This window comes from Cynocephalus volans, chromosome 13 (assembly GCF_027409185.1).
Source record: "Cynocephalus volans isolate mCynVol1 chromosome 13, mCynVol1.pri, whole genome shotgun sequence".
Lineage (NCBI taxonomy): Eukaryota > Metazoa > Chordata > Mammalia > Dermoptera > Cynocephalidae > Cynocephalus > Cynocephalus volans.
The window spans coordinates 101,336,819-101,351,260 of NC_084472.1; the positions used below are offsets into that span (position 1 = coordinate 101,336,819).

A 14,442-nucleotide genomic window follows, 5' to 3' on the forward strand; every position below is an offset into this window, starting at 1 on the left:
TTTACATTGGCAGAGTGAAAATCTGAATTAAAAGTACTCTCATGAAACCTTATTCTATAGGTATATTTCTATATGTATTTTAAGGATAAGGGTTACTATGACATGTATCCATCCCCAAGAAAGTGAGGAAAAGTCCTTACATTGGAAGGAATTTTTTTTAATTATTAATCCTTACTTAGAAATGTATGACTATATCTTAACGACCAGCGGGGAATTATTTCTTTTTGAGTGGGTGTTCAGTATAGTCAGTGCCATAGAAGAATGATATTATTCTTACCATAAGAATCATTTAAACTTAAAGATTTGTTTTATGACTTTAAAATAATTTTCTTTTGTTTAGTGGTTTGGTGCCCCTGCATAATGCCTGTTCATATGGACACTATGAGGTAGCCGAGCTTTTAGTAAGGCATGGCGCTTCTGTCAATGTGGCGGACTTGTGGAAATTTACCCCTCTACATGAAGCAGCAGCCAAAGGAAAATATGAAATCTGCAAGCTCCTTTTGAAAGTATGTAGTTTTAAAAGTTACAAAATGTGAAGTAATTGTATTTTTTTTGGTTATTACTTAAGATTAACTTGGAGTGTTCTGTAAAGGACAATAAGTGCTATAGGGACTACTTCCATTTTCAGTTTTACAGAGGAATGTTTAAGTGTAATGATACTTACATAGCTTTGAGTAGTGCCTGAAGTGTCTTTCTGCACTGATTTGATTAAGTTCAGTTAATCAAAATTCATCAAAGTAGGTTTTGGGAAGAGTTGAATTAGTTTGCACTGTTTATCTGATGCAGTATAAATATCAGAAAAGAAATTATACAGGGAGAAACAAGTTTTTCAATCAAGTTGATTTTTTTTTTCTTGCTGTCTATTTTATTATTAATTAACTCATTCCTCATAATTAAACCTTATTTAAACATATGGTAATAACTTATTTTAATATCAGATTTTTATTAAAATATAAGGTAATCTCTAAACAAAGTTGTTTATACAGATTTGGGGGATATATGTGAAATAGCAGAAACTAGTAGTTATATGAAATTAACAATTATTTTGTGTTCTTTTTAAGTTAAGTGATGTAAAAAATGACCAGACATGTATTTATGTGGTTTTCTTTTTTCTTTTTAACTAGAGAAGAATTGTTCTAGTTAGATATAAAGTTCTTCTTCCACCACTTTCATGGTTTCAAATGTGTTCTTATCTATCATGAGAAAATCACTATATTTGTTGCTCACTTTTTAAATCACTGGTTGGTAAGAAATAACTTCCAGGTCATTGCAAATTTATTACCTAGCTTAGCTTATTCCTAATTTCCACAGTGGGCCAATAACAGTCTATCTCAGGCCCTTAATAAAAATTCTTGAGTTTCATTTACTTTATTTCACAGATACAGGTGATTAAACTTTTTAAATCAAGGTAATTTTTAATACTTTTATACCTAATTTCATGTTAAGACTTTCAATGAAGATATAAAAAATATTACTAAACTTTGCCTACTGGTGGCATTTAGAACTAAGCATTTTTTTCTACCTGTGTGTCTTCCTCTTCTCTCTTTTATATGATACTCCCTGAGTATCTTTATGTAATTGGAATCTGGTCAAAATTAACATCCAGGCCATTCTTGAAAGTAAAAGAGATTTCCAAAGACAACTTGGAGTCTGAGAAAAAGTATATTATGTGAAGAGTAGAGTAAAGGACACTCATCACCCTCATCAGTTCACCATCACCATTGACCCTGAGGCTTTGACTGAGCAGTAGTTAGAAAGCTGATCCAATATATTATCGCTAAGCAGGGACTTTGCAAAATAAAATAGGATATTTCCTGTGGTTTTCAAAATGCATATAGAATGGATACCTTTCCTCAGATGAGCAAAGTTAAATAAATAAGTAAATACATCTGTGCATACCTGTCTACCTGCCCACCTACTCTGGCTTTTTTTCTTTGTAGCATGGAGCAGATCCAACTAAAAAGAACAGAGATGGAAATACACCTCTAGATTTGGTAAAAGAAGGAGACACAGATATTCAGGACCTACTGAGAGGGGATGCTGCCTTGTTGGATGCTGCCAAGAAGGGCTGTCTGGCAAGAGTACAGAAGCTCTGTACCCCAGAGAATATCAACTGCAGAGACACCCAGGGCAGAAATTCAACTCCTCTGCACCTAGCAGGTAAGCATCACCTTTGCTCTCAAATCTTATTTTTCTTTCTTGGATACCTAACATAGTTTACCAAAAGATAAAAGAAATGCTGAGCATAAAAGGGACTACTTAGTAAAATGCTTTGATTGACATAATTTTGTGTAATTTCTCATTGTGAAGGCCCTCAATTATGTGATGAAAGAATTAGCTTTTGATGCAAAAGATATTCAAACCTTAACATTTTCTGGTCCTTAGAATTTACAGTTGGACTTCCATATACGTGGGTTCTGCATCTGAGGATTCAACCAACCACAGATTAAAAATATTCTGGGGAAAAAAGTATTGGTACAACAGTAAAGAATAATACAAATAAAAATAATACAGTATAACAACTATTTACATAGCATTTACATTGTATTAGGTATTATAAGTTATCTAGAGATGATTTAAAGTATACAGAAGGATGTGTATAAGGTTATATGCAAAAATTACACCACTTTATATCAGGAACTTGTGCATCTCCAGATTTGGCATCCCCCAGGGTCATGAAATCACTCTTCGGTGGCTACCAAAGGATGACCATATATACATTTTTTTTTTCTTTTAAGCTGACATGTTTGCCTCTTTTCATTCTAATAGCAGGCTACAATAACCTCGAAGTAGCTGAATATCTACTAGAGCATGGAGCAGATGTTAATGCCCAGGACAAAGGTGGTTTAATTCCTCTTCATAATGCAGCGTCTTATGGGGTAAGCTAGCTAAAGTTTAAAGTATTTGAAATTCCCCTTACATTTACTACTTTATTAAATGTTATTATGCATTAAGTAGATATCTAACCAGTAGCATAATTTAGCAAAATTTTATTTTATTTTATTTTATTTTTTTTTTTTTTTTTGTCGTTTTTTCGTGACCAGCACTCAGCCAGTGAGTGCACCGGTCAGTCCTATATAGGATCCGAACCCGCGGCGGGAGCGTCGCCGCGCTCCCAGCGCAGCACTCTACCAAGTGCGCCACGGGCTCGGCCCTAATTTAGCAAAATTTTAGTCTTTTATTATTTGCCTTCCCAATTAAGCTTAATTATCAACATGGCAAGAACCATGCTTTTTATAGCTTTTTGGTCTCTTACATGATCTAGCACAGTAATAGGTGTGTAATAGGTGCCCAGTGAATATTTATTGATATAGATCATATATCTTAACTACCTCAAGTAGATTTCAGAAACTGTAAAAGCCCGGATGCTCCTGTATAGGCATGGAAATTATAGCAGCTTATGTTTATCATCAGCATCTTAAAAATGCTCAAGTAAAGTGGCTGAACAATTGGTGTATATGGTTTTATAGAGTTCAGATGACTAGCTAAAACTCCACGGTAAAAGTTCACAGTCATCCTTTCCAGCACTGTAACTGTGATCATCAGCTGTAAGAGGAAGAAGAATGTACAGGTATTACAGTGCCTTGATGCCATGTGTCCGAACTGACTGACTGGAAATAACCAAGGTCCACTCAGGCCTGATGAGTCACTGCAGTAGAAATAAGATGAATGCTCATGTGCTTGTCTGTTCATCCACTTTATCCCTATTTCACCGTAATCCACGGATGCCAGCTTGTACATACCAGGTGTTCTCACAGTTGGAATCACTGTTGATGAAGATAGTTTCTAAATTTGCAAAAGCCTGATGAGCTATAAATAAAAACCAAGCTAACCACCTTGATCTCCAGATTCTCCTTTCCTTCCGTCTTTTCCTTTGTCTGTCATAATGAGAATATCATCATCTTCTCAGGCCCCTTCTGCAAAGACCAGTATTTTAGAGAGATGACAAATCTAAGTGGGAATGTGTTTAAGGATAGCAAACAGTCCACTTTTGAGTTGGACAAACAGAAAAAAAAGTTATTCTTCCAAGTATGATATAAATTAATTGAAAGTTATCATTTTTAATAAATACATTTTTGGAACTGAATTTCCTCTTGAAACTACAGTATTTAAAAGTTATCTTTCTAAAGATGATTAATCTTTTATTAAAATTGTTTGAATTCTCTTTTAACATTCCTTTACAGAGGATTCTCAATTTCACTGTATAAGAGCTATTTCTACTGAAGACCTGGCATGCTAAATACTTGCTGTGCTAACATACTACATATACATTTGTATATAATCCTTTTACCATTAAGTTATAACTGTATATGTACATAATTTGGAATCTAGTTTTCAGCACTTCTTAGCATGATTCTTCTGTCCATATTGTATTCTACTAATCCCTTTGCTAAGCATCAGTTAAAAATTTATGAAGCTGATGGGATCAGTAGAACTTAAATCAGAGTCTCTTATCTTTGGCATAAATCTACTAATGAGTAAGGATAGGTGGCTGCAATAGAATCATAGTTCTTGACCTAGTCCAGTAAAGCCTGTGTTATATTATGAACTGTGTAGACTACAAATTGATCTTATAGATTGTGGATGTAGGGAAGTTCTATCCCATCAGTCTTCTCCTTTCATAGTCTTCATAGCTGTCACACAGGGTAAAGAAAGTAAAACTTAATTTATAAAGTAAGTACTTTACCTTTTGATCCCCAAAAAGTGTTTTCTTGATGGGAATAGTTGAGATGTAACTTACTCTATATGTGTGTCATTTGATGACCACTGTGAATGGCATAGAATTTACAGTGGTTCTCTTTAATGGCTTAAGAGTAATGTAGCATGCAGGTCAACTTTTTCTTATTCATGTTCTCTTGAAAGCAGTCTTGCCAAGTCTTGCCACTAGCTGAAGAGAGTTGTAATGCAATCAGTCTTCTGACCAGAGGCTACTGTTCCATTTTTATAAACTTATTCACCATTAGCCACAACTCATGTTGTTCTTCTCTAACTCCAAGTGAGAAAAAAAACCCATTTTTTTTCACAATCTTTTTTTATGTTATTCTGTTTGTTATCAAATCCCTTCTTTGTAAATGAAGGTAACTTACTGAGGTAAAAAGGAACAGAAAGTTTTCCGGGCTGAATAGAGGGCATTTGATGGAGGTTTTGATCAACCTGGTTCATCTCTTTCCTTATTCTGAAGAATGCAAATGAGCTAGATAATGTGTTCGTTGCACGTATTTTTACTTCATTGTGTGAGTGGATTATTTGAGTCACTCTAAAAATCTTTCATGTAATAAACTGGTAAATTCAAAAATCAGCTGTCTGTGAGTTAATGACTATGGACTGTCACTCACTAAAACCTTTACTTTGGTAGTTTCTTGACCTTTTAAAATTATTATTATTGCCATGTTTTTCACCAGTGCAACCATTCTCCTCAGTAATCTTTCTCATGACACACAGTGATTCACTTAAAATGAGGACAAATGTTAGCATTAATATAAGAATTAAGAAAGCTACTTTTTCTTTAACTAAAGGGTAGATATAACTGCTTTTTAAATTATGTGTAGATATATAAATCAATATATCTTTCAAAGGCTCCTTCTTATTTATGCTACACATATGCCTTGGCTGGATATTTTAATGAAATTATAGGGCCCTAGGCCACATTTCTCTGTTAGGATGGCAAAACACTGGTATCATATTGTATTATCCCAATGACACTTGGACTGGCCTGGCTGAATAGTGTGTGTGATGCACTTGCCCTAAAATAATCATTTTGTGGAGTAGATTTTTTTTGTGGCACTTCATCTGGAATAGAGGCTTCTATACGAAAAATAAAAACTTCTAGAGCAGTTTTAGATATACTGTTACCCAATGATCTCTACTTAAATGGTTTCTCCTTATTATCATACTCTCTCCCATTTTCACCTTGTCAGGAAAATGGCTCTTGTGTATTAGTCTAGCAGGACTCTACAGGTATCTTGTGTTGTAATGGCAAGACCTGAACTTGGAATCTGAGCATCCGGGATTTACTCTTTACTCTTCTACTCAATAAATAACCCAGTAGTGTTCAGCAAGTGCCTTAATCTTTCTAATCTTCAATTTTCTCACTAGTAAAAATTGGATGCTAAGACCTTCTTTATAGGGTTATCATAATGATTACATGAGGTCGTGCATGTGGAACATGCATTCGCTAACCTAAAGCACTATAAAAATGCATGGTAATATTATTATCATAGAACAGTATGCTACCTGTAGTTTATGTACTAAGCCGTCCATATAAGGGCCGCATGTCACTCCTACATCTCACAGCCTTAGGAATAGTCTATATATTTAACCAGCTCAGTATCAGTATTAAATAGACACAGATTAATTGACTGGACTGGGGATAAAATAATAATGAGGTATCTTTGAAGTTACATAAAGTTATGTACTTATACCGTTATTTGTTAGTCTGTAATCCTCGATTTACTTGCTGTCCTCTAGAGAGCTCATTATCATGCTCTGTGTGTATCTTTGGGCCCTTTTTGTATAAAAAGGACTTGCCACTTCAGTTTCTCTAAATGGAAGAACACATAGTTTACAAAGCTTAAGTAGAAGTTACAAGTTTCATGAAGAGTTTAATGTTAATGCTAATGTGCCTTATTCTGTTTAGAGTTCTTTGTATTATAATGCCTTCTATTATTTTTGCACGTACATTTTCACAGAACATGTTTTCTGCTATCCAATAAATGTAAAGCACTGATATTTATTTATTACCAAAAAGCGTGTAATTTTCTGTTATCTCAAACAGTAAAGCAATTGGCTGATTTTTTTCCTTTCTCAAATTTTCTGTTTTTCAGTGTTTTCTCTAAAATATATATTTTAGGGAAATCATGACATCATTATAATAAAGCCTCTGTGCAATTAAATGGCTGTAGCTGGAGCACAAGCACATTTTTCTTCCCCCTACTTCCCACCTTTCTAAAATTGAATTTCAGCCTTCCCAGTCTTTTTATGTTGTATTTGTTATTTAAAGCAATTTGTGTTGCAGCTGGATTTTGAAACCATATTAAATTGGCTCTTTCTTTTGGAAACATTCCAAGAGTTCAGTTCCTTTTGTAGACCTTCCAATTCAATACTTTGCTCTTATATGTTAAATAGAACTGAGCTGCAGCTTATTTATTGCATTTGTCAGCTTTAAATTTCAGTTACTATTTTTGCCCTAGTGGTATAGCTTTTTAAAAGAATTAAACAGATTAAGAATTGTGTTTTTAGTCTGCTTGGGTAGTAATATCCTCCTTTCTGTTCATTGCTCTTTCAGATGTTTGTCAGTAAGTTTAACAAACGTGTAATTGGTTTCTCCAAGCATAAACTATAAATTCAATATAAAGAAAGTTTCTAACATACCACATATATAATTTATTTTATGCACACACACAAATATGTAATTTACCTTGGACTGTCTAATTTTGCAAGTCTGTGCAAATTAGTCTACCAAGTTATATTATTCTCCCAGTAAGCATGGGAGTACAGTAAAATTAATCATCAGAAACAGTTTAAATGCCTTACTACCTTACTGGGGCAAAGTTTGAAATTATTCCATGCTTTTGAGTTAACTGAACAAAAATTTGCTATCTTTTTTCAACATATTTTTTGAATAAGGGTGATGAACTATTGTATTTTGTTTCAAGTGATTTTGATGATAACTGTTTTTATCTTTTGTGTTAGAGAGTCTAAAAATAATTAAACTATTGAATTAATTTTATAATGGTAACATAATCACAAAACATAGTCTGTTTTCAGAAGCCCTAGTCTGATTATGCTGCCCTTTTTTTTTAAGCTTTATATTGTCATAGCAAATGAAGTTTTTCTTAGGAGTTGACTGATCTGTACTTTTCTTTTAAGATTAATTTTCTTTACTTTTCTTTCTGAAATTACTATTTTTAAAATTAATAGATATTTGTATTATATTAAAAAAAAAACTTTAATGCTTCCTCAGAAAAAAATCCTGTTCTTTTTGAAGTGTCTTCAAAAGAGCAGACTAAATCTTTTTTTTTTTTTTTTTGGCAGCTGGCCAGTACAGAGATCGAATCCTAAACCTTAGTGTTAACAGCACCATGCAGACTATATCTTAAGGATAATATGAAGTCATATGTTTTAAGTCCTATCTTGGGATCTTTACCTTTCTTTATTTTCCCCATCTCTTCCCATTCTCGTAAGCATTAGCTTCAGAACACTCACCATATTGCAGTTGAGCAACAGCGTGAGTTGGAAATGTATTCTCAGAAGATAATGTACTTCCGAGTTCATTATCTAAGGAAACCAAGTTATGCCAGGACATGTATCCAGAAGGGACACAAATGTGCCAGTTGCACAAAGCTATAGAACGTTGGAGTCAAAATGGATTTCAGAAATGCCTTGGTGGTAACCAGCCTAGCATCCCTAAATGTGTTTATAAAAATATACACGTTATTTTTTATATTCTTTAAAGCCTAATTGTTGAATCAATATTATCTATAGGTAATAGATTGTCTTAAACTTTCTAAGACTTTGGGGAAGAAACTGAAACGTTTTGCTATATAGAGCTCTTATTATTTGAGAGAATTTGCTTTTCTTTGAACTCTCTCCTAATTTAATAGCCCTACCCCTTTAAAGTTCTTCTGCAGCTTTTATTTTCCCTTTTGTTTCCTCTGAGGACTCTTTCCACTCTCCTTTTCCAAAATATTTTTGTTCTCAAGGCTTTATTCCTCTTGTAATTATCTTTCTGTATTTCTTTCCTTAGCTCATTTATCAAGTAGCTACAGCTGTTAATTCAGTATTCCATTTTGTAATTTCACTAGAGTTCCTGACCCCAATGCCAGGCCCTCGTAGGTATTCAGCACATGTTTGGTGGGCGGTGAGTGGGTAGGAGAGAATAAATGAGTGCATAAATGATGCCCTCTTCTCTTCCTATCTTTTCTGTCAGACCATTTATAGGACATTATTACTTTGATGTTTTCCTTCAAAAGCTACATACCCCAAGTGAACCTTAAACTTTTGCTGCTCAATTTTTGTTAACAGTTCCACCTTTGTTTTTTTAATCTTCTAGACAGCTCCCCCAAAAAACTGTAGTCATCTTTAACTTTTCTTTCTCTTCTTCTGTAGTGAATTCGCCTTTCTAAATCCAACTTTTTTACCCTTCAAAATTTCTCAAACTTAGCCCTTCTTTTCCATTCTTCTATTACCGTCCCAGGTCAGAGTCTCATCACCCCATGCTCAGGTTATTAGTGTGTCTGCTGCTAACATGTCTTCCACCCCTCAGTCATTTTGGACATAACAGACTGATTTTTGTAAAATGTTGTTTTGTTATGTCACTTTCCCAAAGGTTGAACAAAGAACATTGAGAATCTTTGAGTTGAGTATTTCAGTAAATAGATGAGATTGCAGCAGGTTAGAAGAGAAATGAGAAGATAAGAAGAGAAGTAGTGGGTATAGAATGCTTGTTTGAAAAGTTTGGCAGATAGGAGGCTTGGGGTCAGGTACTAGTTTTATTTCATGTACTTGTTTTTTAAAATAGACTTGAACATGTTAGAGGGCTAAATTTAAAAAATAAAATAAAATAAAAGGCATAAAGCCCATGAAGGTAAAAGAATCGAGTAAGAGAATAGAATAAGAAAAGAACAGAGTAAAAGAGTACTTGTGGAATTGAGACTCTGGAGGAGGCAAGCAAAGATGGAGTACAAAATACAGATGTAGGTATGAAATATTTTTTCAGAAGAAGAAACTTTTATGAAGGATAAGAATATAGATATAGAGAGAATGAATTTTTAAATAACTAAATAACAACAAATGTATCAGATGGAGTTGTACCAGATGATCTCATTCCTACCTCTTTGCATCCTTTTGTTCTTCTTCAGCATGTTGACATAGCAGCATTACTGATAAAATACAACACGTGTGTAAATGCAACGGATAAGTGGGCATTTACTCCTCTTCATGAAGCAGCCCAGAAAGGAAGGACACAGTTATGTGCCCTACTCCTAGCACATGGTGCAGATCCAACTATGAAGAACCAAGAAGGTCAGACACCTTTAGATCTGGCAACAGTAAGTCCTCATTTCAAATATTCAGTATTGTTCATTGTACTTTCGGAGATGACATTAAATTCTAGGGCTCAGCAGGTTTACCATTAGTAGTGCTTATTTCACATAGAATGAAAATAGATTTTTTTCTGAAACTTTCTGATGTTCAGACTTTTTATATTAAAATATAATTTAAAACTCTGTTAAGGCAAACTAAGCAGTAAGTTAATTTAATTTTTTGGAGATACTTAGCCTGGGGAGAAAACATGAATCATAGGAAAACACATTTCTAGAGTATATCCTCAAAAAATTACATTTAGTAAAATATTTTGCACCTTTTATATTTGGCATTTTATTGTAGAGCAACTGATATACCTGACGATATGCCTGTCTGTGAGACAGTCAAAGGAAAATTAACTCTGGGTAGTGTATTATTTCGAAGATGAAAAAGTAAACTAATATACTGTAGAAATATTTTTGAGGTTAAGTATTATTAAACTGCAAAATTAAACAGTGCATCACCATCCCTAAACTTTTGAAAATCAGTAAGTTACTGTATAGTGACAATAATTTATAATTTTTTAAGCCAGAAATATTTTTCCAAGTTATGTTGTTTTATTTATCTTTTGCTGAGTAATGCACTATTTCAAAAGATTTCATGGCTTAAAATAATAGAAATATATTTCTCATGATTGTATACATTGACTGGGAGGTTTTATGCTGGCTTCAGCAGGGGTCACTTGTACAGCTGAATATAGCTAAGATGGTTTCACTCATCTGCCTGGGGCTTTGGCAGAGATGGGAAGAAAGATGCAACCTCCTTATCTGTCCCAACATTGTGTTTCATCATTAAGTAGTCTTGCTAAATTTTTTATAGGATGATTGCGTCTCAAAAGGGATAAAGCAGAAGTTGACGTTTCTCTTTAAGGCTAAGCCTGGAACTGATCTGCTATCACTTCTACTACATTCTCCTGTACAAAGCAAGTCATGAGGTTAGCACAGATCCAAAGGATAGGGAAATAGACTCCACTTTCTTTGAAGAGAGAAGCAAAGATTTTGTGGCCATCTTTAATCTACCATAGTCCTCCCCGTGGCCACAAATTATTTATATTTCTCCCACATTCAAACTAATATTCATGCCTGTCCCAAGAAGGGCAGATAGCTATCACTGGTCCATAGCAGTTCTGAAATTTAGCCAAACACATGTTATGAGGGCCATCTGTTCTGTTCTCAGGGAGTGGTTCTATCTAGCTCTTCTATGTCTTCTGAATCATCCTTCTCTTTCCATAAGAAATGACCCATATTTACAGATAAATGGCTTTCTCAACCTGCTACCTGCTCTAAGAAATTTAGGAATCTTGAGCCTTTTTTCATTTTGTTCTATCTGTCCCTTTTAGTACAAACTGTTATAACTTCTTTATCAACTTTTGGGTTTCTCATCAAGTTATACAGCACTCCATCAGACAGAAGCCACACTCACAAATCTCTTCAAGACAGTCCCTCTATAATTTGGATTGCAAGTCAAGGTGCTGTGGAACTATGCCCTTAAGATTCTTAGAACCTCTTTCACCTAGCTGAGAGAGTTCACAAGGTACTTTAAAGGTCCTTTTAAGACATTTAGGTAATATGTCTATACCTCTAAATCAAGTTTTACTATAAGGCTATGTTTTACTTGTCAGCATCCTGGATTTGATCTTTGGCCTGAGGCTATTTCTTTAAGAAACTTTTGCTGGTGGAGAGGCTGGAGATGATGAATAATTTTATTTTCCAACCTAGCAAATCCTGGGTAAATATTTCCTTAATGAGAATTAAACAGTTCCTTTCTTAGTTCATTTCTCTCTTCCTATACTTTATCTTGGGCAGATAAAACAAGCCAGTCTCACTGGCAGAAACAACATTCTTTTTGGAAATCTCCTTAGCCAAATCCACAAGTTCATTATGTTCATTTTCTACCTTCCTTAATATCTTGTGTGCCAGTAATGCCATTCTGCCATGCAACATCAGTCCCACTTTCTCTAGCAGCACCCCACTTTCAGATATCAATTTTCATATCATTTCTCTATTGCTGCATAACAAACCATCCCAAAACCTAGCAAGTGGCTTAACATGATGTATTATTTCTCATAGTTCTGTGGGTTGATTGGGCTCAGCTAGACAGTTCTGCTGTTTGTACAGCTACCTTTAGCTGAAAACTTGGCCTTTCTTCCTGCAGAGCCTCTCTCTACCTAGTGGCTCATCACTCAGTAGTCTAGCCCAAACTTCCTTCCGGCATAGCGAGCAGCTGCTAAGAGAGTAAAAGTATATGCTGCCAGTCCTCTTTAAGCCTGACTCAAAATCCTCAGAACATCACTTCTTTCATATTCTGTTGTTTAAAGCAACTCACAGTCAAATCAGATTCAAGGGGAGAGAAATTGATGCCACCCGTTAATGAGAAGAGTAGCAGGCATGATGGGAAGGAATTGATGGCTGGCTGTCTTTCGAGACTAACTCACACATACTGTAACAGCAGTTACAACTACTACTTACGAACTGTAAAATTCATGAATAAAGTGGCCAAATTTAAAGTTGCATCTCTTTAAAATTTCACAAGATGTTAATTATACCTTAGGTATGCACTAAAAACCAAAGCTTATTGTAGTATAAACAAAACATAGTAAATGTGGAAACTCTCTTCTAAAGAAGAATGAGAATCAATCCTCTGAAAGTGCTGTTTTGTTTTTTAACGGAAGAAGCAAAATTTTTTTAGTTACATAGTTTTTCCAGTTCTATCTACTGAAACTACTGAGACTCTGGAGTTGCAGTTAGAAGGAACGAGGAATAAATGGTCCAAAATCAATAGGGCAAAATGAACCATTCATTAAAGAAAAAATTCACAAAACATTTGGTCCTTAGTGAAAAACTTAACATTTTAAATTATAGTAATTTTTCTCTGTGTGTATGTGTGTGTGTGTTTTTTTTTAAATTATTTTTAGGCTGACGATATCAGAGCTTTGCTGATAGATGCCATGCCCCCAGAGGCATTACCTACTTGTTTTAAACCTCAGGCTACTGTAGTGAGCGCCTCTTTGATCTCACCAGCATCCACCCCCTCCTGCCTCTCCGCTGCTAGCAGCATAGATAACCTCACTGGCCCTTTAGCGGAGTTGGCAGTAGGAGGAGCCTCCAATGCAGGGGATGGTGCAGCTGGTACAGAGAGGAAGGAAGCAGAAGGTGAGTACGCCTTGTGAATGCATATTTGTTTATACTTTTTAAAAAATGGAACAGATTCACTTTTTTCTGTTGGTAATTATTAAATACCTCACTAAGAGTTATCTGTCTGTAAATTTTTATACACACAACATCTTACAAGAAATACTTATTCATAGAAGGCTGCTGAGTTCCTTGGCCTCTACAGTGTTCTTCTTTATGTATATATTAGTACATCCATTTCTAAACACAGTATCATATCGAGCCACCGAGTATGTCTTATTACTGATACTATATCAGAAAACACCGAGAGGTCATTTAAGGAATAAAAACTGAAACAATAGTTGGTACATTTGGATTTTTTTAATTCTCTAAAAGCATTAGATTATTCTTTATAAAATAGTATTTTATAGTATTAGAATATATTAGAATTAATACTATACTAATCATATTCTCCATTAATTATTATATATTAATTATAATCTATAATTCTACATTCTAACTATTATATTACAATTGTTATAAATACTACTAATTTGATAAAGTTAAAGCACTCTTTTATTTCTCAACCAAATTCAGAGAAAACTTGAACTATCTGAATTAAATTAATGTATTCTGGATTATTTTATGCTATGTAAAATCATCTGCACAGCCAAGGGTGTCAGAGAGCCATGGCTTTAAATAGATACTGAAACTTTTTTTGGATTAGTAAGATTCTCTCTGAGAAACTAATCTGTTTCTGTTTTAGTTGCGGGTCTTGACATGAATATCAGCCAGTTCCTAAAAAGCCTTGGCCTAGAACACCTTCGGGATATCTTTGAAACAGAACAGGTAAACTTTCTTATATATTTCAATCTTTTAATTAAATGTTGAGTTATTAATTGCCACCCATTGTTTCTTTTTTGCTTCTTAATGGCTATTTTATAAAACATAGCACATTTCTATAAAATCCAGGGGAGCCTAGTATTTTACACTTCTCCATGAAATTGACTAACAGGTGGGAGTCTTTAGTTATTATTTTGTTTTATCTTTATGAGCAGTCTGGCTCTATATGTTTTATTTCATGTCAAAACTTAGACCATGAAACCACCTCAAACAAAATTGTCTTTGTTTATCTTGTTTCCAAAAAGTGTTGGCATTTATACATCTCATTTTATTACTGATGTGACTGGCTCCACTTGACACCAGTAAGAAATTCTTATATTAATTATTTAGCAAAGTCTTGATAAAG

The 14,442-nt window shown here is 34.3% G+C and overlaps 1 protein-coding gene across 1 annotated transcript in view; it reads left to right on the plus strand.

Moving 5' to 3' along the window:
* Positions 1-14,442, plus strand: part of TNKS (tankyrase) — a 222,684-nt gene that overhangs the window by 169,083 nt on the left and 39,159 nt on the right. Inside the window, exons 15-20 of the mRNA XM_063076600.1 lie at positions 341-506; positions 1,941-2,160; positions 2,770-2,879; positions 9,861-10,049; positions 12,998-13,235; positions 13,960-14,042. Coding sequence (XP_062932670.1) covers positions 341-506; positions 1,941-2,160; positions 2,770-2,879; positions 9,861-10,049; positions 12,998-13,235; positions 13,960-14,042 — 1,006 coding nt within the window. The remainder of the gene's footprint in view (positions 1-340; positions 507-1,940; positions 2,161-2,769; positions 2,880-9,860; positions 10,050-12,997; positions 13,236-13,959; positions 14,043-14,442) is intronic.